We start from the raw sequence: 25,248 nt of genomic DNA, 5'->3' as shown, positions 1-25,248 counted from the left end.
CTTTAAAGTACCTACCTATTCATATTAACACAGATTTTGTGTTTAAATCTGTCATATTAATAACTGCATGTCATGTACACTGATATTTTAACATAGGTATTGATATTTTATCTGAAGTTCTTTGCATTAAAACCAAAAAGAATGCAACGGCCAAACTTCTGCAATCGCTCAACCTAAATATTAACCGCGCACTAAGCTGCTAGATAGTTTTTTAAGTTTGACATTTTTTTCCTCCGCATTTTTATATTAAAACCGAGAATAAAACGTATAGCATAGTGTTATACACAAAAAAGAAAGTCTTTCGAATAATTGAATACAAATGATCAGCCCTGTGATGTATCACTAACGTTAATCTTAACGTTCAGGTTATCTATCAAAAAAGTCATTTTTCCTATATTACAGAATGCAAAATAACGTTTTTTGGCAGATAACCTGCACGTTAAGTTTGGTATGATAGATCACAGGACTGGTTGCCTCATTTGAAAAAAAATTATATAACGTTACTGTGCTAACGCTAATCACTTAGATATTAAAAACAGTTTTTGATAGTTTTACATCCTCTATAATAACTAATGTGCATTTACAAAATTGTAACGAAATCATAGTAACCGTTTTGGCGAAAATTTTTTTATAATGAAACCTGGCACAATTTTTGTAGGTTGTACACAGAAAAATAAGACCTTTCGAATAACCATTTTAAAAAAAAGTCGATGCCGTTGCGGCGCTCCAAAATTGTTTTTCAAAAATCCGGCTCGTTCTTTTTCGTTTCAGTATGCCTAATAGTAGGGGGGCTAGCTCGAAATCCACTAAACGCGAATGATCAAAATTTTAACGGATGGAGTTCTACTTTCGTCTGCCGCCTTAGGTCATGGTACATCTTACGGTACCAATTCTAAATGGTTGTTTTTTTGAGAAAATAAGTTATACACAAAATGAAAACGTTGATAATAATCTTAAAAAAATATTTAAAAAATCGCGAACATTTGATAACTCTGTAAAAAATAAATCTTAGTCGGTTTTTCACGAACTTTCTACAGATATAACTAGGTAACGATTGGATGAATTATGCTGATTTTTTTACAGACTAATGATAGGTACCTACTGCCAATGAGTAGGGCAGTGTTTCTTTTTTAAATTTTTTCTCTAATTATAAGATTATCTGACAAGATATCTTATAATTCGAGAAAATATTTAGAAAAGAAAATTATCACTAGATAACACTAACTGCAAGGGGTCCGTTAACTTGCCCCCCCCCCCACCTAGCGACAAAAGACGTGGTGGAGGGGCTAAGTATACTTGGTCCCTCCCAAATGTGTTTTCGGATTGCTAAGAAACGATAATGGCACAAGAGTTATTATCGGTGGCGCATGCGAGCGCATAACGAGCTCACTACTTTATAATAAAACGACCATCGCATCTCTAAGTGAGGGGTCACTTCTAAGACGTCCTTACAGGAGGCAGTATTGAATTAATCATGTTTTAGGCAACCTAAGTGAATAGTTTCCGGCATTTAATAGTAATATTACAAAATAACATACCTACCATAGTATTTCAATTAAGGAGTTGAATGCGTTGCTGAACATCTAAAAAATGTGATGTAGCAAATTTTCTTCCCTACAATTTTTCTCTCTTGACATTTTTTCTTAAAATTCTTAGTTTTAGAGTTATTGAACAAAACTTCAAAAATGGTAGATTTTCACTAATAATGGCCAGTATTTTATGATATAAGACATTCAAGGGAATGACTAATTTTAGTTTTTTTGAATTTACATCCTACCTATTCCACATTTTGAAATTCCACAACCAAATTTTATACAAGTATCTAAAACTGCAAACCATTGGCCATTTAACCAATTCTCTATCTTTAATGACTTTAATAATAAGAAAGTAAGCAATCCCACGCGATTTGGGACACACTGTATAGTTTTTGGGACGAAGTGGTAAATGTTCCCGTTGTGTAATATTTACAATGTTAAAATTTTGAAGACCATACCAACGCTTTTTGCAATTGTCGTTTGTAGGGATATATTCCAAGTAGGTCTTTTGTGGTTCCCAATTGGCGCAGTAACCGAATTCCTTAAAATTTTATAATAATTCCACTATTCTGGACGTTTCGTCTTTTTAAGGCGTTATTTTTTGGACGATTCATTTGTTGGTGAGTGTTCCACGGGATCACTAAACGGATTAACTTTCTTTAAAAGCCGATTCTTAAAATTGAGATCTGCTGAAGGATAGAATATAAGGCGATAGTTAAATAAAAGAATTTTAGTCGCCCCCAGTCCAAGGTTCTCCAAAGTTTTTATAACCAGAACGTTCGACTGCACATTCACAAACAGCCTAACGTGTTTTCGTAAGATCTTTATAACTATCGAAGGACTTTTTAGTTTACGCTTGCTTGGGAATACCAAATTATGATCACAGCATCGGAATTTCTGAACCCAGCCCTTTAATTTATGACCCAAAAACTTATGAGACGTGCTCAGTGTTAGAGAAATTGTAAAATGTTGCAATTTTTTGCCAACAAATTGTATGGTGTACTATCTTGAATTTTTATCTTTCCAATTGCTTGAAAATAACAACAGTTCTATTCTACAATCAGCGCGACGCATGGAAACTAAGTATACATTTATATATGCGACAGGTGCATTGATTATTTTAATCTGGTTGATTAGTAAATCTACTCGATAAATTAAACAAAACAAAAGTATTATGCCGATGCAGTTATCCAAGGTTAATTAAAGAGCGAAAATCTCACCACAAAATTCAACTACCTATTTACAAAGTACCTGAATTATACGTAATTGTGTTTAAATTAAAGAAAAAACTCCAAATCATAGGCACTGTTCGAAGAGAGGTACAAAATTGGTATGAATACCTACAAAACATTTACCGTCCTCTGATAATTTTAATTAGCACAAACTTGCATGCTGCCGTTCGACTAACAAAAGCGTTAATAACATTGCAAGATAATTGAACATTTTGACTATCAGCAAACAGCAAAATTGGACATGTTTCAAGCAATTCTCAAGCGCAACTATTCATGGAAAAGGTAAATAAACAAAACAATCCTGACTTTAAAGCATTACTTGCAGCAGATGGCAAAACACTAGCATTCCAACTGGCCAACTTAGCGAAGAAGTCAAAATGTTTCTAGCAGCTTTCCCAAAAGTTGTTGATGCGCTAACTACAAACGCAAGCTGTTACGGTTCACCACAATTTACAAAACGCTATAAGGAGTTAATAGAATTCACGGTATTGAAGGAGCACAGATTTAGACCGCCCATATTACTTGACGCTTATAAAGCTCTGGAGTTACCGCAAAATTTTAGTAAGGAAAAGTGGGAGTTGGTGGTTATGTTTGCTTGGAGTTTAGAACTTGTAAGTTAATTCGTTGATGAACATCTTCCTCATAAATTTTCAAGTTAGACACAAACCGCGATGGTCGTCCAGGATGACACTTGGGAGCAGCAGGAAAGTCGTTGGAACGAAGTCTGTTGGCACAAAATGCCAAATGTCGGACTAATTGCTATAAATGATTCAAATCTTTTGTACGAATCGGCATTTGCCATTGTGAAGAAGTACTTTTCCGGTTTGCCAGAGTATACGTCTCTGGTAGAGCTACTTCACTACATGAATTTGGTAACATCAATCGGCCAATCAATGGATTGGGAGTGTAGGCAAAATGGCAAACCGATCTATGAGTCATTTAACATGGATCTATATCGTGAAATTGCACGTCGTAAAGGAGGTACCGCAATAGTTGAGGGGCCTTTCATGGGTGCTTTGGCGCTTACTTACAATTTACCACTGCTGGAATACGTGAGGGACATTCTGTCCGAACTTGGTGTAGCATTTCAGATTGATGTACGTATTAACTAAACGATCGTTATTACAAAGGTAAATTTTAGAATGACGTAGTGGACCTCTACGATAAAAATGGCAAACCTAAGAATCCCATAGGAACTGACCTTTGTGAAGGGAAACCCACATGGATGGCTATTAAGGTTATCGAAACCGCAGACGAAAATATGAATAGATTCTTTAGGGAAAATTACGGTCGACCGGAACCGGAATGCGCGCAGACAATTCTTAAGATTTACGATGACTTGAAGATATTCGATCGATATCTCGATTATCGTGTTCAAACTCAAAAAGATATAAAGAAACGAGTAAGCCGAATGCCTTCCGGGTTGGGAAATGCGATTTTGTCTACGGTAAATAACGTAATACCGAGATTGTTAGACGATTAATTATAGAATTGGTGTGTTTATCATTCAATAATCTCATTAACTTCACGAACTATGTATATGGTGATGTATCACATATAGGGGTCCTAAGTTGTTGTTTCCGAATTACAAATACAAAGGTTTGCGAAACATCAATCTTTGTAAATGCGACTCATCGAATCGACTAACTTATTTGACTAAAATTATCAACGGTTATTCGATTATCCGTGTTTTGATTGATGCTCATTGTAAAGAACTGAAACTAAACGGATGTCTTATTTGAACGAAGTAAACCCAGCGTTCCAAGGACCGAAGAATTGGTAGCATCTAATGTTTTGGAGGAGTAACTATAGATTCTGGTGACTTTCAAGAGTCGAATAGATTTGAGGAATTTGAACAACCTCAAGTGTCTGAAGTATTTAACGAATCTGAAAAATTTAAAATAACGGCAAAAAGGATCTTAAAAATAAGACGGATGAAAAGAATAAGATGAGTCTGATGTATCAGAGAAACGGATCAAAAACACCCGAATGAACTGAATAATGCGAAGCGTTCAAAGAATGTGATGAAAGTAAGAAATTAAACATTCTGAACACCCAATGGTGTGAAGGGTTTAAAGAGACTAAATGCATAAAAAAAGGTGCCAAATTCTTGACAGAAAAGGTTGCTAGATCATTTATTACTAATACTTATTACCAATCATTCATTTATTATCTAAAGTCAGTAAAGCTATTTATTTCAATCGGCACGTAAGAATAAGAATTACATTTTAGAGCTTATCCCTTAAGAGGGTACGACGTCCTCATTAAGTTGTCAATGACCTTCTTTTCCGTCGGCGGCCTGGTGCAGGAGAAAAGTAGAACCTAACACAGATTTAAGTCTTTAAATATGTGTTAAATATATTATTAATTAATCATTATAAAAACTGCAGTACGTATACATGTACACTGATATTATTGATATTTTATCTGAAGTTCTTTGCATTAAAACCAAAAAGAATGCAACGGCCGAACTTCTGCAATCGCTCATCCTAAACATTAACCGCGCACGAACCTGCTAGATGGTTTTGACATGTTTTACTACGCTTTTTTATATTAAAACCGAGAATAAAACGTATAGCATAGTGTTATACACAAAAAAGAAAGTCTTTCGAATAATTGAATACAAATGATCAGCCCTGTGATGTATCACTAACGTTAATCTTAACGTTCAGGTTATCTATCAAAAAAGTCATTTTTCCTATATTACAGAATGCAAAATAACGTTTTTTTTGGCAGATAACCTGCACGTTATGTTTGACGTTTCTGATACATCACAGGACTGATTGCTTTATTTGAAAAAAAGTTATATAACGTTACTGCGCTAACGCTAATCACTTAGATATTAAAAACAGTTTTTGATAGTTTTACATCCTCTATAATAACTAATGTACATTCGCAAAATTTTAACGAAATCATAGTAACCGTTTTGGCGAAAAACATTTTTTAATTTTTTTGTAATGAAACCTGGCACAATTTTTGTAGGTTGTACACAGAAAAATACCTTTTGAATAACTATTTGAAAAAAAAGTCGATGCCGTTGCGGCGCTCCAAAATTGTTTTTCAAAAATCCGGCTCGTTCTTTTTCGTTTCAGTATGCCTAATAGTAGGGGGGCTAGCTCGAAATCCACTAAATGAGAATGATCAAAATTTTAACGGATGGAGTTCTACTTTCGTCTGCCGCCTTAGGTCATGGTACTTCTTGCGGTACCAATTCTAAATGGTTGTTTTTTTGAGAAATTAAGTTATACACCAAATGAAAACTTTGATAATGGCTCTTAAATAAATATTTTAAAAAATCGCGAACATTTGATAACTCTGTAAAAAATAAATTTTAGTCGGTTTTTCGCGAACTTTCGACAGATATATTTAGGTAACGATTGGGTGAATGATGCTGATTTTTTTACAGGCAAATGATAGGTACCTACTGCCAATGAGTAGGGCAGTGTTTCTTTTTTCACTAATTATAAGATTATCTAACAAGATATCTTATAATTCGAGAAAATATTTAAAAAAGAAAATTATCACTATATAATAACACTGACTGCCAGGGGTCCGTTAACTTGCCCCCTCCCCCACCTAGAGATTTGACTGTTATACTATTACAAAGTAATGCGCTCGTTATGCGCTCACATGCGCCACCGGTAATAACTCTTGCGCCATTGTCGTTCTTTAGCAATCCGAAAATACATTTGGGAGGAATAGAGTATACGTAGCGCATAAGCAGATGTATCTAGGGGCACAGATACCGATAACAAAATGCGTTATGGAGGACTACGTTCACTTGGGCCCTTCCAAATATATTTACAATTTAGTATAGAAACTTGATAGAAAGAACTAACTTTCAAAAACGTTGATTTGCCCCCCCCCCTTTTTTGAAAATTTGTCGTGGCTTAGCCGCGATGGCGTTAGCTTTAATTGAAGTGGCGCAATTGAGCGCATATCTAGATGTATCAGATGGAATAGATACCAGCGACAAAATACGTAGTGGGGGGGGGGGGGTTACGGGGCCCCCCCCAAGGGTGTTTTCGGATTACAATAAATCGAATCTTTAAGTGGCGAAGGGGGGGGGGGCAGGTTACCGCCCCTGCAAATATGTACCAACTGAACCTACGATTGGAGTGGAGGTGGTTGCTTATAGTTATGGGGGGGGGGGGTCACATTTAAGACCCCCTTACAGGAGGCACTATTGAATTCATCATGTTTTAGGCAATCTAAGTGAACAGTTTTCGTCGTTTAATAGTTATATTAGAAAATAAAATACCTACCTACCTAGTGGAATGCGTTGCTGGAATTTGCGCCACTCAACATCTAAAAATAGTGTTTGCAAATTTTCTTCTCTCTCTTGACATTTTTTCTTAAAATGCTTAGTTTTAGAGTTATTGAGCAAATTTTAAAAAAAGGTAGATTTTCACTAATAATGGCCAGTATTTTATGATATAAGACATTCAAGGAAATGACCAATTTTAGATTTTTGAATTTTCATCCTACCTATTCGACATTTTGAACTTCCACAACCAAATTTTAAATAAGCATCCAAAACTGAAATACATTGACCATTTAACCAATTCTCTATCTTTAATAATAAGAAAGTTACCCATGCAATCCCACGCATTGGAGACACACAGTATAGTTGGGCTTTTGGGATGAAGTAGTAAGTGTTCCCGTTGTGTAATATTTACAATGTTAAAATTTTGAAGATCATACCAATGCTTTTTGCTAATGTCGTATGTAGGGATATATTCCAAGTAGGTCTTTTGTAGTTCCCAATCGGCGCAGTAACCGGATTCCTTAAACTTTTATAATAATTCCACTATTCTGGACGTTTCTTCTTTTTTTGGACCATTCATTTGTTGGTGAGTGATCCCTAAACGCATTAACCTTGTTTAAAATCCGATTCTTAAAATTGACATCTGCTGAAGGATAGAAGATACCCCAATCGATAGGGCGATAGTTAAATAAGAGAATTTTAGTCGCCCCCCAGTCCAAAGTTCTCCAACGTTTTTATAACCAGAACGTTCCACTGCACATTCAAAAACAGCCTTACGTGTTTTTGTAAGATCTTTGTAACTATTGAAGGACCTTTTAGTTTACGCTTGCTTGGGAATACCAATGATCACAGCATCGGAATTTCTGAACCCAGCCCTTTAATTTATGACCCAAAAACTTATTAGACGTGCTCAATGGTAGAGAAATTGTAAAATGTTGCCATTTTTTACCAAAAAATTGTATGGTGTACTATCTTGAATTTATCTTTCCAATTGCTTGAAGTAAATGTTCAGTTTAGACTCAAACCGCGCTGATCATCCAGGATGACACTTGGGAGCAGCAGCAAAATCGTTGGAACGAAGTCTGTTGGCACAAAATGCCAAATGTCGGACTAATTGCTATAAATGATTCAAATCTTTTGTACGAATCAGCATTTGCCATTGTGAAGAAGTACTTTTCCGGTTTACCAGAGTATACGTCTCTGGTAGAGCTACTACACTACATTCATTTCGTAACATCAATCGGCCAATCAATGGATTGGGAGTGTAGGCAAAATGGCAAACCGGTCTATGAGTATTTTAACATGGATTTATATCGTAAAATTGCATATATTAAAGGAGGTACTGCAATAGTTGGGGTACCTTTTGTGGGTGCTCTGGCATTTACCCACAATTTACCAATGCTGGAATGTGTGAGGGACATTCTGGTCGAACTTGGTGTAGCATTTCAGATTGATGTACGTATTAACTAAACGATAGTTATTACAAAGGCAAATTTTAGAATGACGTAGTGGACCTTTACGATAAAAATGGCAAACCTAAGAATCCCATAGGAACTGACCTTTGTGAAGGGAAACCCACATGGATGGCTATTAGGGTTATCGAAACCGCAGATGAAAATATGAATAGAGTCTTTAGGGAAAATTACGGTCGCCCGGAACCTGAATGCGTTCAGACAATTCTTAAAATTTACGATGATCTGAAGATATTCGATCGATATCTTGATAATTGGGTGCAAACTAAAAAAGATCTAAAGAAACGAATAAGTCAATTGCCTTCAGGGCCGCAAAATGCGATTTTGTCTACTATAAAAAACCTTATACCGAGTTCATTAGAGGATTAGTGATACTTAATGATCATTTTTTACTTTTAAATTTGGTCAATATAGCAATTATCGAATCGGAATCGAGTATTTCGTGAAAAGTTGAGGTAACATTCATATGCTCAAAATTTGAATGACTCTTCATCGTTAAATCAACTTTATATTTTAAAAACCCTTAAAATATGCACGAATGCGAGGATGACGTCATGAGTGAAGCGGTTTTTGACGATTTTGAGTTAAATAGGGCACGGAAACGCCCGTCAAGTGTCTTAAACTTTCTAAAATTTCGATGCGCACGAGTTGGACGTCTTCTGCCGCCCCGAAAATGTTTGTCCGAAATTCTGGAGCGTGTTATACGGTTCCGGACACAAAACAGAGAGTTCAAACCAATGCCGAACGAAACTGAAGGCGAGATCGACATAAGTCAACCGCTGGCCAGAAATTCTGGAGCTCGTTATACGGTTTCCATCACGAAACACAGAGTTTATCTTTGCTGCATTTAATAAAATGTTACTGAAGTTCTTCCATAGCTCTTCTAGGCATTCGCTATTAATCTGCATTTTCTTCTCTACTTCTGTTTTTACATAGTCGCAATACTTCTTCGCTGAATGACTTTATGAGTTCAAATTCTATTTTCAGCTCTTTCTTTCCTGTTCTATTTGAATAGTTATGTTCGTCTTTATAGTTGGCTACATATTTCTGCACCTCGTCGCACTTTTACATCTATGACTGCACGCTTTGTATTTTATTAAACTGCCCAAATGATCTATAATACTGGATCAAATATTACCAACTAACAAAAATCCGTTTACAGTTTCCCTCTCAATAAAATTTAGAACCGAAAAAATTTCAAAAATAGTTGAGATGAGTATTCACCCCACGCGGTATCAGGAGTATTAAAAATCACCCGGGGCCAGGAAGATGCTAAGGGAAACTTAAACACGTAGAGTCATGACCTATCCGTCCCTAATTATTACGGTAATAAAGCAAAGGCATATTACTCTCCACTAATTACAACATAAATCAAACAAAGCAAGATCATATACAATAGTAATAGTAATAATTTTCAAAAGATTTCTCCTCCTCAAAACTATACGCGCATGCAGCAATTTAGATTATAATGCCTATAACTGGATAAATTGAAACAAGCAAATACACGAATAAGTACCATTGATAACTAATATCAAGTCGTTTTTGTAAAATACAACACAATTAGCGTTCTCGACACTACACAAATGCAGAGGATCAAACTTTTTCTGCCTTTCAATTTAATAATGAAAACTAATCGTTTTCTACCCTGCAAAAGGTAACACCAACACATCAACGTGTGAGTTATAAACATTTTTCAGACTCAATTCCAAATGCAGCTCATATTTAAAGCACGTTAAACGCGATGAGAAAAACAGGCAATTTGTAGAGGCTTTTCCAGAAGTAATTAACACCCTAAGTGAGTATTGTGCCTCTCAGAATTTGCCGCACCTGGCGCCACATCTGGAAGAAATGGTTGAGTTTACGGTGTTAAAATTGAAACGATTTAGACACACGGTAGTTTTGGAAGCTTATAAGGCACTGGAAACGCCTGAAGGTTTCAGCGAAGACAAATATCGTTTGGTTATTATGCTTGCTTGGTGCTTTGAGCTGGTAACTTGCGTCTTGTTGAATTTGTGCAAGTTCTAAACGAGTTTTAGACACTCGCCGCAATGGTTGTGCAGGATGATCTTTGGGATCAGACGGAAATTCGCGCGAATGACATCTCTTGGTATAAGAAACCGAACGTCGGGCACAACGCGATCACTGACGGAAAGTTATTGTACGAGGGAGCATTGGTGTTGCTCAGGAAGTATTTCGCCTCCTTAAAACAATATGGTGAATTAAAGGAGTTGTTTAATGAAATGAAGATAGCGCTCGCGAAAGGACAAGTAATGGATTGGTCCTACAAACGCAATGGTAAATTGGCGTACGAAACCTTTAACATGGATACATATCGTGTTACTGCACGTTACAAAGCTGGTATGCCAATCTTTGCGTTCCCATTTGCCGGAGCTTTAAGTATGACTGGGAATATGTCCCTTTGGTACGGCACCAAAGATGTTATAGCAGATCTTGGGTTACATTTTCAAGTTGATGTAGGTATTCAGATCGTGATTTTCGTACTGCATAAGTATTTTTCAGAATGATATCTTAGATATTTACGATAAGCATGGCCGTTTGAGACCCTGCGTGGGGAGTGATATTCGCGAGGGAAAACGTACATGGGTTGCCGTAAAAATACTAGAAAGCAACAGTGAGGGAAAAATTGAATCTTTTAAAGCTAATTACGGTCGTGCTGGGCGCGATTGTGAAGAGCAGGTGGTGAGAATAGCGAACGAGCTGAATATTTATGAAAAATATCTCGACCATCACTCCAAATCCAAAAAGATGATGGAAAAACGTACAATTAACATGATGCCATCGTTACGGAAAGCTGTATTATCTACAGTTGAAAACGTACTTCCCACTTTAGCCGAATGAATTTTTACGCAAAATTGATCATGTTTGTTTTCGGCGGTGTCTATTTACACTATTTTTGTATACACAGTGGGTCATATGTATAAAATAAATTCATTTTTACCGTTATGTACTGTTGAGAAAGAACCTGAGATAGGTCGGTTGTTATTCAGTACGAAAATATTAACTTCTAACACCTTCCCAAAATTTTAGATAAAAAAGAATCGCGCGGCATCTTGTTTAAAAGGGATTTCAGAAATATACATTGTTGTTTAATTTTGGTGCAATTATATCGAAGCTTTGGGCTGAAAATTTCAATAATCCCTAAAGGTGCTAAACAAATTATTAAAGCCATTGATAAATAAACTTTCTTTAAAAAGGTTCCTACCCCATTTTGTGAATTATAAACAAATAAATTATTGATAATGGAATTTTTAGTCGGGCATTATGTTAATCACAAATCTCTCGCTCTCGAAGACTTTGGCGATAAATTTAATAAGCTACCATATGGTATAATAATATACAGGATCCATATAAACAAGTTATATTTTTGTTATTATTTGAAAAATGCGATGTTATTTTGTTTTTTAATTACAGTTTTGGATTCAGTAGAAAAAATTCCCAATTTTAGTAATTTAATCCACAACTAAGAAAGCTATTTAATTTAAAACAGGCTGTATATTGAATAAAATTGTTATGAGGCTACATCCTTGTCTCAGTCCTTTAATTAGTAATGCGAATGAGTTCAGATATCTTTTTTCCTTGTTGTATTAATATTAAGTTATTGTTATATCGGGTGATCCAAAAGTAGTGCGGACAGTTTCAATTTCCCGCAAAACAAAAAATTTAAAAGCAGTGGCAGAACAATTTAAGAACCATAATCATTAATTAACGAACATAAATTTTTACGCGCAATTACAATTAAGCACCTCATCAAAATGATTGTTTAAAATGTCCACTACTATGGAACGCCGTTTTAACATTTAATATGCAACAAATACTATAATCTTAATGTAAAGTTTTGCCCGAATTTCTATTATCTTAATGATAAAATTAAATAATTAATTTTATCTAATTTTATCTATAAAATTAAATAATTAATTTTATCTTAATGATAATCCAAATCATTTTTTTTATCTTGTTAGTAATTTTAATTCCATTCCGCCATTTAAAATTATCTGAGATAATTGTAAATGGCTATTTCAGCCATTTAATATTATCTGAGATAAAATTAAATGGCGCCGTGCGCTGCCTTTCTCTTTTTTTCCCTATAAAACAGGGTATTTCCATCTCGCTATGAATTGCAAAGGTGGCCATTTAAAATTATCTAAGATAATTGTAAATGGCGGAAGAATTAAATTTATATTGTTATTAATTTAAATTTTGCTATTTACAATTATTAACAAAATAAAAAAATGATTTAAAATTATCATTATGATAAAAATAATTATTTTATTTTATCAAATAGGAATTATTTTTATCAACAAGAAGAATTTGAAGGAATCGATAATAAATTCACCCTTACCTATGGAACGCCGTTGTATCTTTTAATAACTGAACACCCGGACTAAAAAAATTAACTATAATTGACGCAATGGTACTAAAATTTATAGAAATTTACTTTGTGTTAACAACAATTGCCTAGTTGAAATTAATAATTGCATATCTTCCAATAACAACTCGCAATAATTTCCTCTTTTACAATTTCAAATAACGGTTTTTGTGCGAAATTTCAAAAACCGTTATTGAAATGGCATATTTAACAATTTCAAATCGGCAGTCTTATTCATATATCACGATTTAGAAATAACGTGTTGAAAATTTTAATGTTCAAAAATTATCGATTTGATATTATTAAATAATCTTTAAGATCACCTTCACGCTTTGTAATAATTTTCAATTTCAAGTTGAAATAAAAAATTCAATTCTCTATTTCAAACTCGTAACTTTGGAACGCACAATTTAATTTTTAATATCAACTCTGTGATATTGGTAATTCGATTTACTTATGTCACGACCATTGTTTAAATACTTTATAGTTAAACAACCATATGGAAATATTACTTGAACGAAATAAGTAGTTCTGGTCTAGAAAATCCAGTTGGCGCTACTATCGTGGTCTAAATAAGTAGTGACAGTTTACGACGACAGGTTGCGCTTTATCATTACAGACTTTTTAGTAAGGCCTGCAAAAATCGTCAACAGATGGCTCTCCTTCAATGTAACCCGTAAAGTCACTAAATATAGAAAGTACCGCAATCCATTGGGCTCGTGTGTTAGAGAGAGAACGCATGATTTTTGCCCAAAAATGGCGGAAGTTACCAGATTCTAGTAACTTTAATGTTAGGGATTTTTCCACCTGTTTGGAGATATCTGTATATATTTTTATAAAACGTGACAGTACTATGAAGTTAGGTTATAAAAAATGACAGCTATTCAGATTTTATTTGTCAATTTTTTTAAGTTGGCAGCAAATTTGCCCAAAAATGGCGGATGATTGCGGTACTTTCTATATCTAGTGACTTTAGTAACCCGATCGGCTACACAGCGTAACTGAGGCGACCTTGAGTAAGAATGCAAGTTGTAACTCTATACGGCTACGATTATACTATATAAACAAAACGCTGATGTTTAGTTCGACAGCAAATTCCTTTTACTTTACTGTTAAGAGAAAGAGTCACATATTTTATTTAATCTTTATTTGAAGCTCTAAAGTAAAGACCGTTTTTTTTCACTGCGCTTATAATAATTAAATTACGTAGGTACCTATGCGTATTACTTGTTTTTACCTATTGTGTGTTTAAGCGAATTCGCATTTATAATAATTTTTGTTCCGGGGTGAGTAGGTTGCGTTCAAACAAGATAAATTACGATAATTAAAATCTGGTAGTAAATTTTGCTTTAAGTTTGTATTTAAAAAAAAGCATGCGACGGTGCAGCAAATACACTCTGATTTCAAGTCCCTACAATACAATCCCTGTAAAAGGTAAATCGTAACATTTGCCCAATTTTTTTGACGTAATGTGGATTATTCACATTTAACGATCCTCGAGATCGTTTATAATTTTGTATTGCTGTCTGTCTGTCTGTCAGTTCAGTGGGCACGATAACTTTGTTTAAAAACGTCCCATATCCCTTTGAAAATTTTAACACAAATCAGAAAGGTCGTTATTGTTTTTCAGCTACGTAGAGGTAGACTATTGAGCCAAAAACAATTTCGAAGATCGTTCGGTATTCATTTGTATGGGAGTTTACCCAGAATGTATGGATTTTATTATAAAGTCTTTAAACAATGCTATTATTAGAAGTCGAAAAAAAGCTGAATTCAATTGAAATGTATTTCGTTACCTTTATACCTATTATTATTTGTTCAAAACTCTAAATTACACTAATTTATTAAGGATCTTCAGAGCCTTTATAGTTTTGTATTGTCCGTCCGTCCGTGTGCACTATACCTCTTTTTAAAAGTGACCGATCATGTTGAAATGGCGTACGAGTAGATACTTTGGACATTAAGGTCGTATCGAGGGTCGGACGCTATTGATTTTCAGGAAGCTGGCTCAACAGGAACAAAAGTTATAGGACTTCGAGTGAAACGGGAACAGGAAACACTGTGGGCTCAGTATAATAGAAATCAACATATTTTCATTGCCTAGGTCATGTATCGAGTTCAATATTCTTCTCTGTGGTCTAGGTCAAAAGTTTTAGAGCAAAATGTACCCAAAATTAGTCTTCACACATGAATTTAGAGTTGTAAAAGGTTTCAATGCCGGAAACATGAATTTGATGTATTTTTATTGACCATATGTATTCTGATCAAATCATGTCAAAATCGTTATTCATGCACCAAGATCGTTGGGAAATAGACCAAGAGCATTATTATGATGCCCTAGATTCAAATTTATTTATTAGTATTTTGCAAGGTTGAAATAAATGGACGTTAAAAACGTGGTGGACCGAGTTAAGGATCCTTCAATATTTAGCACTAATCCTTGAAATCGATTGGTGAAGGATTAACGTCGCAGTTTCTTTTCGTTTTCAAGTTTAGACGAGGAACAGATGGATATACGAACGAACAGACGGGCGGACAAAACCATCGCATAAGGGCAATTTCTTTTGAAAAATGCCTTTAAAAGGAAACCGTATATATGCGTTAGGTCCACTTGTACGTTTTGCCATCATTTTCTGGAATATAATTACCAGTGGTTAGAAAAACACTTGTGACATGGCTATTGGAGTAAACAACATGCAAAAACCATCAAGTACGTGGAAGTAGAGGTCAACCAGGCCCTATTTTTTGTCATTGAGATATTTTCAAAGAGTAATTTCGTTCGAATTTTTTCAAAATGTGACAATTTTAGATATGTAATTTCTCTGGAAATGGCTGATGGTGGCAATTATTCATTTTAGAGAACTTGTCTAAACGTTTACTGAGCAAAATTTCGGGTTGTGTTTTCTAAAAGTGACAGTTCTCATTATTGACTACTAGTTAGGTAATAATGTCCACATTATTAACCACTTTGAACAACTGTCGAGAAAGCCTACTTTACAAGTGGAAAAAAGATTCATAACATGTCATCAGACGCTAGTAGTGAAAAATAGTATATTAAGTATGGAGAACGGTAAGGGATTTTTACCGTTCGAAGACAATTGTTTGGAGGAGGAGCGGAGCGACGACTCCAATTATTGTCTGAGAACGGTAACCCTTAACGTTCGACGTGCTTATAACATTTTTTGCGCGATCGAAATTAAAATTATTCAACCAATATAAATATGCACTAAGAAATTAACGAGCAGAATAAATCGAAATGATCGAAGTGGTATGGTGTACATCACTAGGTAACCAGTTTAATTTGTCAAAATTGAAATTAATAATTTCATAAAATTGTGCATGTGTCTGATGTAGTTTGCTAGCTTTGCACTTCCTTTATGACTTTATGAGCCAGGTATTTGCCGGTGGCCGAATGGTATGTCGAAGATTAAATTAAAGATTAAATGTAATGTAAGACTGTTAACATTGAACTGATTGTTTTTAAAAAGGCGTCGGTAAGTATTTTTGCTGTTCTGTTTTCAGATCGGTAAGTAATTTTGGCGTCGTCGTAATCATAGCAACTGGTAAATTCCACTTACTGTCATGGAAACACACATGGTAAATAGTCAGAAATGACCGATCGCGCAAAAAATAAATTTACTGGTAGTGAAATCATTTATCAGAAATGAAAAAAATTGCATCGTTTTTCTGTGAATACGAGATTATCAAAGAAACAATGCTTGTTTTGTCTTACAAATTTGTTGCATTTAGGTATACAGAAAAATTGCACATAGGTTCCTTCTTCTGTACAAATAGTAATTTAGAGACATTTCCAATGTCCATCGTCACTGCAGTCCGCACTTTGTCCGCGTAAAATAGCTTCGGCACCAATGAATCCCGTCGCACCTGGCAACACTTTGCAGTAGCTGTAGGAAAATGGTGAGGGCTGTTTTTCTTAAGTGATAATCTTTTTTGTAACTTGTACAAACAAATAGTTATGCTCTCATCATGCACGGTTAATAAGTAAGTAACTGTAATTTCATTTTTGCATGCAACGGCAACTAATACAAAAGAATGCAAGTAGAGGTACATAATCACTAAAATTTCTACCAAAATGATGGTTTAAATTCAAAGATATTTTGAAAAAAAAAGAATTAGCTAAGTTAACTTGGCAAAATGGAACTTTATTACTGAAACGGCAAACGTATGCAGTCTTTTATTAAAGGGATAATCGTCTCGTGGCATATAATGTAAGATAGCTGTAACTTGATATACCATCATTCTAAACAATGACACCTTATATATCTGCTTATCAACACCGACATTCCTCTAATGTTTTTATACTGTCTTTATCCTTGTTTATAAAGGAATGCGTAGTCAAGTTGTGATCCTCAACTTTTTTAACGTACTTTTGTTTGTTATTAATAGAGTACACCACTTGCCGGATGCAAAATGCGGAAGGTACAGCTGTATCAAAAGAAAAATAACGGCAAGTATTTTTACATTGGATCTGTTCAACTATAAAGTATTTAAACAATGTCACGACATATAAAAAATTGTGGCGCCATCTATCGAGTGATGTCAAAAGTGAGGAGCGAACCTCAACCCAACTAATCACGTTTGATGTAATTACCGCGAAAATCTACTTTCAAGTGCTTATTTTATTACCCATATCGTTCATAAATACATTGTGCGAATAATATTGTCAAAAAAAATGTACAATTACGCGAAATGGATATTTTAAATTCTGTTCCGATTATTAAACTTACTGTCGCTAGAGGGCAGGTCAATTTGCTATATGTGATTTAAAAATATCGCCTTGATATTTTTAATTCATTTACCAATATGTGCGACTTGATATTTTTAATTCTATTGCACAAATTACTAATTTCTACTTGAAATTTTTAAATACTTTGCATTGTACACGATATGAAACTTAGAAATATAATTCGTGAATTGTATATTTCAATAGGATATTAAAATTTGTTTAACTATAACAACCTTTGTGTTAATTACAATTGTCAATATGGAAACTACTTCTTCCATTGTCGCAAAAATTTCAATCCCATCTAACGTTTTATTTGAAACTGCATACCTATTAATTGATTTTAATGAAAATTTCAGGTACGTTTTAAAATGTTCAAAATGCAAAATTATAACTTCTGTTACTGAAAAATCGGTTGACGAGTTTTAAAAACATATTTTCGTTATTGAAAATTAAGAAATGAAATAGAAAATTATTCTATGGTTGAAAATAGCTTTTATTTTTAAATATCAGATAAAAATTTTTGATATCAAAAACAGTTTGTAAACATTCAGCAATGAATTCTTCATTGTGGAGGAATAAATTAATAGGGATGGATATTACTTGAAACAAGAAATTGAAAATTATCGTTATGTTGTGGATTGAACATCCAACCAAAGGAATCAATGAAATTTATTAATATTTCAACTCTAAATAATAATAGTTTTGAAATAAAAAATTGTTTTAAAATACAAAGTCGATATCATGAAATACGTTTGAATTAACAAACTTAAGAGTCTTCTGTACCCACTGCATCCAATGTAAATTTCCATAAGAGCGCCCGCCATAAAAACTCTAGTTGTTTTTCAAAAAACAATTTTTTTTAAGAACTATTTTATAAATTTAGACCTTTATCTACAAAATGTTCGGACTATATTTTTTTTTAAGTTTATAGCAACTGAATACCGATTGTTTAAAGATTAGATGTTTCGCACCGATTATTGCGCTGATCTGTTTTATTTTTTTACTCTCGATCAAGACGATTTATGGAAAAAGTAAACCGACAGTTTTTTAGATAAGTTACTTCTAAACATAACCCCAAAAAATGAAATCATAATTTTTGTAAATAAAGTCTGTATCTTGGCGGGCGGTAAATCAACAATTTGAGTGTAACAAGTAGCGCCGCTGCACATTGTCGGTGGGAACTAACTAAGGACCAAGACAGGAGTTGACAAAGCAAGAAATTCATCTTATCTCTTGCAGCTATAATCATCTATACACTAAAATGCAAAAAAGTTGCGCTTAGGTAAAGAAGACTCTTAACACCATAATTGAAGAATTACAATTATAAATTTCAAATAGCGAACTTCGCAAAGTATTTAAAAATTCCAAGTAGAAATTAGTAATTTGTGCAATAGAATTAAAAATATCAAGTCGCACATATTGGTAAATGAATTAAAAATATCAAGGCGATATAATCACATATAGCAAATTGATCTGCCCTCTAGCGACAGTAAGTTTAATAATCGGAACAGAATTTAAAATCTCCATTTCGCGTAATTGTACATTTTTTTTGACAATATTATTCGCACAATGTATTTATGAACGATGTGGGTAATAAAATAAGCACTTGAAAGTAGATTTTCGCGGTAATTACATCAAACGTGATTAGTTGGGTTGAGGTTCGCCCCTCACTGTTGACATCACTCGATAGATGGCGCCACAATTTTTTATATGTCATGACATAAGTAAATCGAATTACCAATATCACAGAGTTGATATTAAAAATTAAATTGTGCGTTCCAAAGTTACGAGTTTGAAATAGAGAATTGAATTTTTTATTTCAACTTGAAATTGAAAATTATTACAAAGCGTGAAGGTGATATCAAAGATTATTTAATAATATCAAATCGATAATTTTTTAACATTAAAATTTTCAACACGTTATTCCTAAATCGTGATATAATGAATAAGACTGCCGATTTGAAATTGTTAAATATGCCATTTCAATAACGGTTTTTGAAATTTCGCACAAAAACCGTTATTTGAAATTGTAAAAGAGGAAATTATTGTGAGTTGTTATTGGAAGATATGCAATTATTAATTTCAACTAGGCAATTGTTGTTAACACAAAGTAAATTTCTATAAATTTTAGTACCATTGCGTCAATTATAGTTAATTTTTTTAGTCCGGGTGTTCAGTTATTAAAAGATACAACGGCGTTCCATACTTACCTGAGACCTTTTCATCTTTGTCTTTAAACGTTTATTGCACATTTCAAATTACAACTAAATAAATAGTAATCAACAGAACAATGTTCCGAAAACTGCACAATCACCTAACTATACTCGTATAATGGTTAGTGTTGCTTTAAATGTACGCTGAAATGGGTAAAACATTTTCCGTTACAGCCAGGATTGCCCGTTGCAAGGACGGTTCCATCTCCCTCGCGCGTTTCTCCAACCTCCCCCTCGTCGTTTGACAATACGTACGATATTTTCCAAAAATGCGAAACTCTTCGAATATTTTAATAATTTCATTCTCACACTCGAGTTGGGGTCGTCCATAATTTTGCTTAAACTTTCGAATCATTTCCTTATTGCCGCTCTCTAATACCTGAATGGCAGGCCAAGTGCACGCACCTTCGCGAATGTCACTACCAACTTGATGTCTTACCTCACCCTTTTCATTGTATGTGTCCAAGATGTCGTTCTTAAATTGCTTTATGAATTAATAAGCCACGGAGCAGCCCTATTTCACTTACGTCAATCTGGCAAGCAACCCCAAGTTCCATAAAAACATCTTCGCTACTGTTGGGTATTGGTAAATTGTTTGTTAGGATTCGGATACCTTTGAAGGGTGTCTCGACAAGAGCGGACGCTGTTTTGAAACGGGCAATACCACGATAGGTTTGCATGTTAAAATTCTCGAACGTAGGTTTGGAGTCTCTTTTACATTTCCAGTCCAAATACTGACCTATTGCTGTTCCTACGCTCAATTGGTGGAGTGTTTCCATAAGTGCCGTATAAACATTTTGGGAAGAGAAGTATGTTTTTATTAGCGAAAAGGCGCTCTCATACAAAATAACTCCATCGTTTATACCCGTAAGGCCAATGTTTGGCTTTTTATACCAAGGAATGTCGTTCCCACGCATTGGGCTTTGATCCCAAATGTCATCAAGGGTGATCAAAGCAGATTGCATCTGAAAACATTTTACTAATTTGTAAGTAACGGACGAAATAGTTTACCAATTCTATGCTCCAAGCGAAGATAGTTACCAGATGTAACTTTTCTTTACTAAAGTTTTCAGGTGACTCCATTGCTCGATACGCTTCCATTACGATGGACGGCCGGAATCTTCTCTCTTTTAAAACCGTATACTTTATTAGCTCCTTGTAATGATCTGCAAAGCTCGGTACTTGGAGACACCAAGGAGAATTCATTAAAACTTGTATTACTTCGGGAAATGTTTCCATAAATGCACGCTCATCGCTTTTTACGTAATAAGAATTGGAGAGCTTAGATATTCGACCACAAAACGAACTGGACATCAATTACACAAAATTGAAATTTGCACACTTACATTCTGGGTGTTTGCTTCAGTCTTAACAGTATGCGATTCATTGCCGCGGGTAACCACAATTTTCAAGTTTCCCTAACAATAATTAGTATACACTGGAATTTGTTCATTGCATTGTTCCAAGGAAACGTCCTCTACTAAAAAATTTTACGAGCACTTAAAAAATGTGATCATAAATCTTCATACAATGGTGCACACTAAGCCTTAAGTCGACAGTAAGATATTAATTATGTAGACGACGCGGTAATCTTCGCAAACGATGTGATCCTGCGAGGAGAATACTAATAAAACCAAGGTGAGGTAGGAAAAAAAGTCTGGGAGTATTTGTGTTCAACAATTCTACTTTGGAGATTGTAGAAGAACACACTTTACCTAGGTATAACTTTCTGATCATCCGGTGTCTTCAAGAAAGCTTGCGCAAGTTTCGGTGAAAAATCTTCTAGGGCAATAGCAAGGATCGAAAGCACTCTAATAAAAGTACTCAAATTAAGAAACTCTCTTCATGCTGTCGTCATATTACATTAAACTTGGTTATATCTGATTATAACGTTATTACTACTTAGTACTACTAATTAATACTCATTACGTTTAACCTAATTATTCTCTGTTAAAGGCGTCCATTGGACTTTGAATATAAAAAGTGCACAAACGCTAAAATGACATAATTTCCGCATAATTAGCATGTTAAATGTGTATTTGTTTCACAATACCAAATTACCAATTGTAAATCTCATGATCAGAATTACAAAGTAAAACGGTGTCTGCCATTACTCTACGTACTCCTACATGTGGTTCACTTCACACGAGTCTTGCACCTCATTATGCCAATAGGGGCGCAAGTGTCTTATCTAAGTTTTCCTAATCAGAGTCAGGGGCCCAAATGGGCCAGGGGAGCATCAGTCATCAGTTTAACCTTGAGTTTAATTCTCAATAAAAAGTACGAGTAGTCAGTCAACTAAGCCGGACATTTTGCCCCCGGATAATTCGCACCGGAAAAATTCGCACCAGAATTTCGCTCCCCTGAGAGGGTATTTTGTGTATGGTTGACTTTTAACATAGAAAGTCGGCTGTGAGGTATTAAATTAACTCAAAGCTTGAAATCTCCAATATTACTCACCAATATCACGTTTTACTAATTTGTGCATGTAATAGACGTATACCTACATTTAAAATTTGGATACTTTCAATATTAAGGGATATTTTGGAATCGTGACGTCCATTTTGTGTTCAAACTCTAAATGGGATAATTTATTAATATTGAATAAAAGTTCTCTAAACCGTTCCCATATAATTTAATAAAACGTGATACACTACATGTTTCGACCAACGGTCATCTTCAGGTGATCTACAAGATGGTAAAGATAATTGGGGAGAGACTATAGCTATAAAACTTACAATAGATGGAAAACAATTAAAAACCCAAAAGGGCAGTAAAACTGGAAAGGCCAACGACCATATCCGTGGTTGGTTCCACAGTAAAATTGAAATTTGAAGAGGTTGATAAACTAAATTTTTGCAAGGGAGGGCCGAACCTAAAAACCCATTAGACGACGGTATAAGCAACGATGAAACTTATGTATAAAAAAGTCAAAAGGTCAAAAGACGATATTTTCCTTGATTTTGGCATTTTAATGTAGCACTTAAATATTTATGTTTGTTAAACAATAGCCATACAATTTGTAGAGGAATAATTTTTTTAATAGTATTTATGAGGCAAGAATTCATACGTACAATCCTATGTACCTTTTTAAATGGAATGGACCGTATCAAAGCAGTAGAGATATTAGGTCACTTTAATAGCATCCATATCACTCAAAATCTGGAATTTAGTACTTATTTTATTGTAATCTCCGTATTAAACATGAGAACACTTGCTAAAGGTACCATGAATAAAAATTTATTTAAAAAAAAACAAAAAAAAGGTAAAAAGACACGCATCCGTGAAGTAAATTGTCCATGCACTCATGTTCACAAGTAGACGGATGCTGCTAAACGCAGGTATCGGTCTATCAGCAAAACTGTCACCTGACATTTCTTAAACCTATTTACCCAGTTTTATTGTACCAATTCACAATGAAGGTTTTTTTCATTTGGAAACCTTTTAGCACGTAAAAATAATATTGCAATAGGAATATAAGTCTAAATAAAATTTTAACAATTATTATTTGTTAATAGCTGCAAGTTACGTTTCCTAGTTCTCTAACCTTCGATGTCGTCCTATTAAAGGACACATAACGAAATACGTATGTATTGTCTTAAAAGAATCTCAAGTAAATTATAATCATATTTGAACGTAAAACAAATAGATTCTTGAGAGTTTCCGTAAAATTAAAGAGATAAGAACTGTAAAGTAACGAAAAAAGCAAAAATTGTTGATAAATATCGTGAAAAAAATTGATCTTGCTATAAATTATATGGCTATTATTTGAATAATATACTGAAATTGTGAAGATCCATGACTCTCAATGGGGTGCTTAAGAAGCTTCGGAGAAATAACACCAAAATCTACCCATTTATTATTATAACAATTTTTATGGGGAGATTTTGGTGTTAATTCTCCGAAGCTAAATAATATACGGTGGTGCATTAGAAACCATACATAGCTATTTCTGTAAATTAAAATAATTTTCAAAAAACGGTTTTGCACGTCAAATTGGTCATGGAAGGAAACAGTGTCTAAAATAAAACTTGCTCACTAATGTCTTTGTCTCGCATCGCTGACAGTGCAACCCTTAAAATCTTAAATGATGCATCGTTGGTAAGGTCGCCCATCTCTGAATTCGGATATGTAATTTTTTTGGTTTAGTTGTTTCATTTCCAGCGCATTCGACGTTGCAGGTACAAGTTTTCTCTTTTTTATACCACTTGCAACTGCATAATTTTGACGCACGATCGCATTAGCTTCTATTACATAGTGATCGGCCCGACATCCTTCCAATGACATAAACAACAGCGCGCCCTCAACTTACTTTTAAAATATTTCGAAAATATCAAATCTAAAAAATTATAGTCTCACCAAATTCAGAGAAGGAAAGCCTTTCCAATGATGTCCTATCTTCCTTGTTGCGCAATTGCCAATGCTAAGGGTTTTGCTTCAGTACTAGGTATATGCCATACAAAAATTAAAAAGGAAGTATATAGGTACTTAATATTTACAAACATTTAAAAGAAAAAATCATCAATATCGACCTGTTCCTAAAACGTTTCAAGATTTTCAAAACCCTTACTGTTTTGATTATTAACAATCTCTTAAAAAAATGCCAGAATTTTTCCATGTATCTCTTCAAACTCTAAAATAAATAACAGTAAGAAAATCAAAAAGAAACTTTTAAGTTCATTCACTACCATAGTTGTAGCACAGATAACGCAAAAAAATAAGCAGTTAGTGTAATTTTACTCAGTCACCAATAATCAACATATAGCCATATGTGGTCAAAGAAACGTAAAACTGGTTCTAAGAAAACTGGAAACTTACCTTTTCTGAACACCACCACAACACTACCACCAGAAATAAAATTTTTTAAAATTAAAAAAAAGTATACACAAAATCAAAACCCGTGCTCAGATAAATTTTAAAATACCACTCTGTCAAACGTTCAAGAATGAAGATACTATACAGGCGTTAAAGTTCTAATTAGTTGTGGTCATACGTACTTAAACCTGATTTTTCGGACCTAATTACTTTTACCTTGTAATAAACCCTATTCATCTTCCAGAAATAATAGAAAGGATGTCATTACGATATTTCTCTTATTGTTTCTTTATGAAGTGCAATTTGTGTTATCGGGGTCTTTTCAAATTTACCTTTAATTATAATATTATCTTAATTACTTATCCAAATTTAGTGCCATCTATGAAATGCATTGTTCTATTGTCATTTATACATACTCGTTTTGTCTAAAATAAATTTAATTCATTTCCTTTGTCACCCTTTTCAACTAAAGAAATAAAGAACAATCTTTATGTGTCTTCATTAAGAAATCTTTATGTAAAGGAGCATTAAAATTACTTCCTTTTTCTATTTTCAGCTTGATCTTATAATGTAAATATTT

General features: G+C 34.1%; 4 protein-coding genes across 8 annotated transcripts in view; 3 read left to right on the top strand and 1 right to left on the bottom strand.

Annotated features, from left to right (window-relative positions):
- The window catches only part of LOC116173537 (glutamate receptor ionotropic, NMDA 2D-like), a 59,588-nt gene that overhangs the window by 18,966 nt on the left and 15,374 nt on the right, over positions 1-25,248 (top strand).
- On the top strand, positions 2,706-4,967 carry LOC116173765 (farnesyl pyrophosphate synthase-like). Of its 3 annotated transcripts, XM_031491445.1 has the most exons (5): positions 2,706-2,865; positions 2,914-3,049; positions 3,093-3,378; positions 3,427-3,864; positions 3,909-4,967. In XM_031491445.1, the coding sequence occupies exons 2-5, from the start codon at positions 3,009-3,011 to the stop codon at positions 4,248-4,250; spliced, it is 1,107 nt and encodes a 368-aa protein (XP_031347305.1). In that variant the 5' UTR covers positions 2,706-2,865; positions 2,914-3,008; the 3' UTR covers positions 4,251-4,967. The 3 variants fall into 3 exon arrangements, with proteins under 3 accessions (XP_031347305.1, XP_031347306.1, XP_031347304.1); XM_031491446.1 differs by having other exon boundaries at positions 2,706-3,049; positions 3,096-3,378; XM_031491444.1 differs by having other exon boundaries at positions 2,706-3,049.
- LOC116173761 (farnesyl pyrophosphate synthase 2-like) lies at positions 9,939-11,847 on the top strand. The gene is made up of 4 exons (XM_031491438.1): positions 9,939-10,160; positions 10,204-10,495; positions 10,543-10,980; positions 11,027-11,847. The coding sequence occupies exons 1-4, from the start codon at positions 10,090-10,092 to the stop codon at positions 11,363-11,365; spliced, it is 1,140 nt and encodes a 379-aa protein (XP_031347298.1). The 5' UTR covers positions 9,939-10,089; the 3' UTR covers positions 11,366-11,847.
- Positions 19,891-21,754, bottom strand: LOC116173762 (farnesyl pyrophosphate synthase-like). Of its 3 annotated transcripts, none has more exons than XM_031491439.1 (5): positions 21,569-21,754; positions 21,200-21,463; positions 20,865-21,159; positions 20,381-20,818; positions 19,891-20,328 (listed from the first exon to the last, which is right to left on the bottom strand). In XM_031491439.1, the coding sequence occupies exons 2-5, from the start codon at positions 21,238-21,240 to the stop codon at positions 19,987-19,989; spliced, it is 1,116 nt and encodes a 371-aa protein (XP_031347299.1). In that variant the 5' UTR covers positions 21,241-21,463; positions 21,569-21,754; the 3' UTR covers positions 19,891-19,986. The 3 variants fall into 3 exon arrangements, with proteins under 3 accessions (XP_031347299.1, XP_031347301.1, XP_031347300.1); XM_031491441.1 differs by having other exon boundaries at positions 20,865-21,134; XM_031491440.1 differs by having other exon boundaries at positions 20,865-21,108.

The sequence above is a fragment of the Photinus pyralis genome, unplaced genomic scaffold (genome assembly GCF_008802855.1).
Source record: "Photinus pyralis isolate 1611_PpyrPB1 unplaced genomic scaffold, Ppyr1.3 Ppyr1.4_LG6, whole genome shotgun sequence".
NCBI lineage: Eukaryota > Metazoa > Arthropoda > Insecta > Coleoptera > Lampyridae > Photinus > Photinus pyralis.
This window is presented reverse-complemented; position numbering and strand designations above follow the sequence as displayed.

What these genes read in the sequence shown, in the direction of transcription:
- LOC116173765 (XM_031491445.1), top strand. Translation starts at nt 3,009, where the DNA reads ATGTTTCAAGCAATTCTCAAGCGCAACTATTCATGGAAAAG. An exon ending in CGCAACTATTCATGGAAAAG is followed by an intron (nt 3,050 to 3,092) that starts GTAAATAAACAA and finishes CATTACTTGCAG; the next exon opens with CAGATGGCAAAACACTAGCA. An exon ending in GTGTAGCATTTCAGATTGAT is followed by an intron (nt 3,865 to 3,908) that starts GTACGTATTAAC and finishes GGTAAATTTTAG; the next exon opens with AATGACGTAGTGGACCTCTA.
- LOC116173762 (XM_031491439.1), bottom strand. Translation starts at nt 21,240, where the DNA reads ATGAATCGCATACTGTTAAGACTGAAGCAAACACCCAGAAT. An exon ending in CTGAAGCAAACACCCAGAAT is followed by an intron (nt 21,160 to 21,199) that starts GTAAGTGTGCAA and finishes ATTGATGTCCAG; the next exon opens with TTCGTTTTGTGGTCGAATAT. An exon ending in TCGCTTGGAGCATAGAATTG is followed by an intron (nt 20,819 to 20,864) that starts GTAAACTATTTC and finishes AAATGTTTTCAG; the next exon opens with ATGCAATCTGCTTTGATCAC.
- LOC116173761 (XM_031491438.1), top strand. Translation starts at nt 10,090, where the DNA reads ATGCAGAGGATCAAACTTTTTCTGCCTTTCAATTTAATAATGAAAACT. An exon ending in CGTTTTCTACCCTGCAAAAG is followed by an intron (nt 10,161 to 10,203) that starts GTAACACCAACA and finishes AACATTTTTCAG; the next exon opens with ACTCAATTCCAAATGCAGCT. An exon ending in TTGCTTGGTGCTTTGAGCTG is followed by an intron (nt 10,496 to 10,542) that starts GTAACTTGCGTC and finishes AACGAGTTTTAG; the next exon opens with ACACTCGCCGCAATGGTTGT.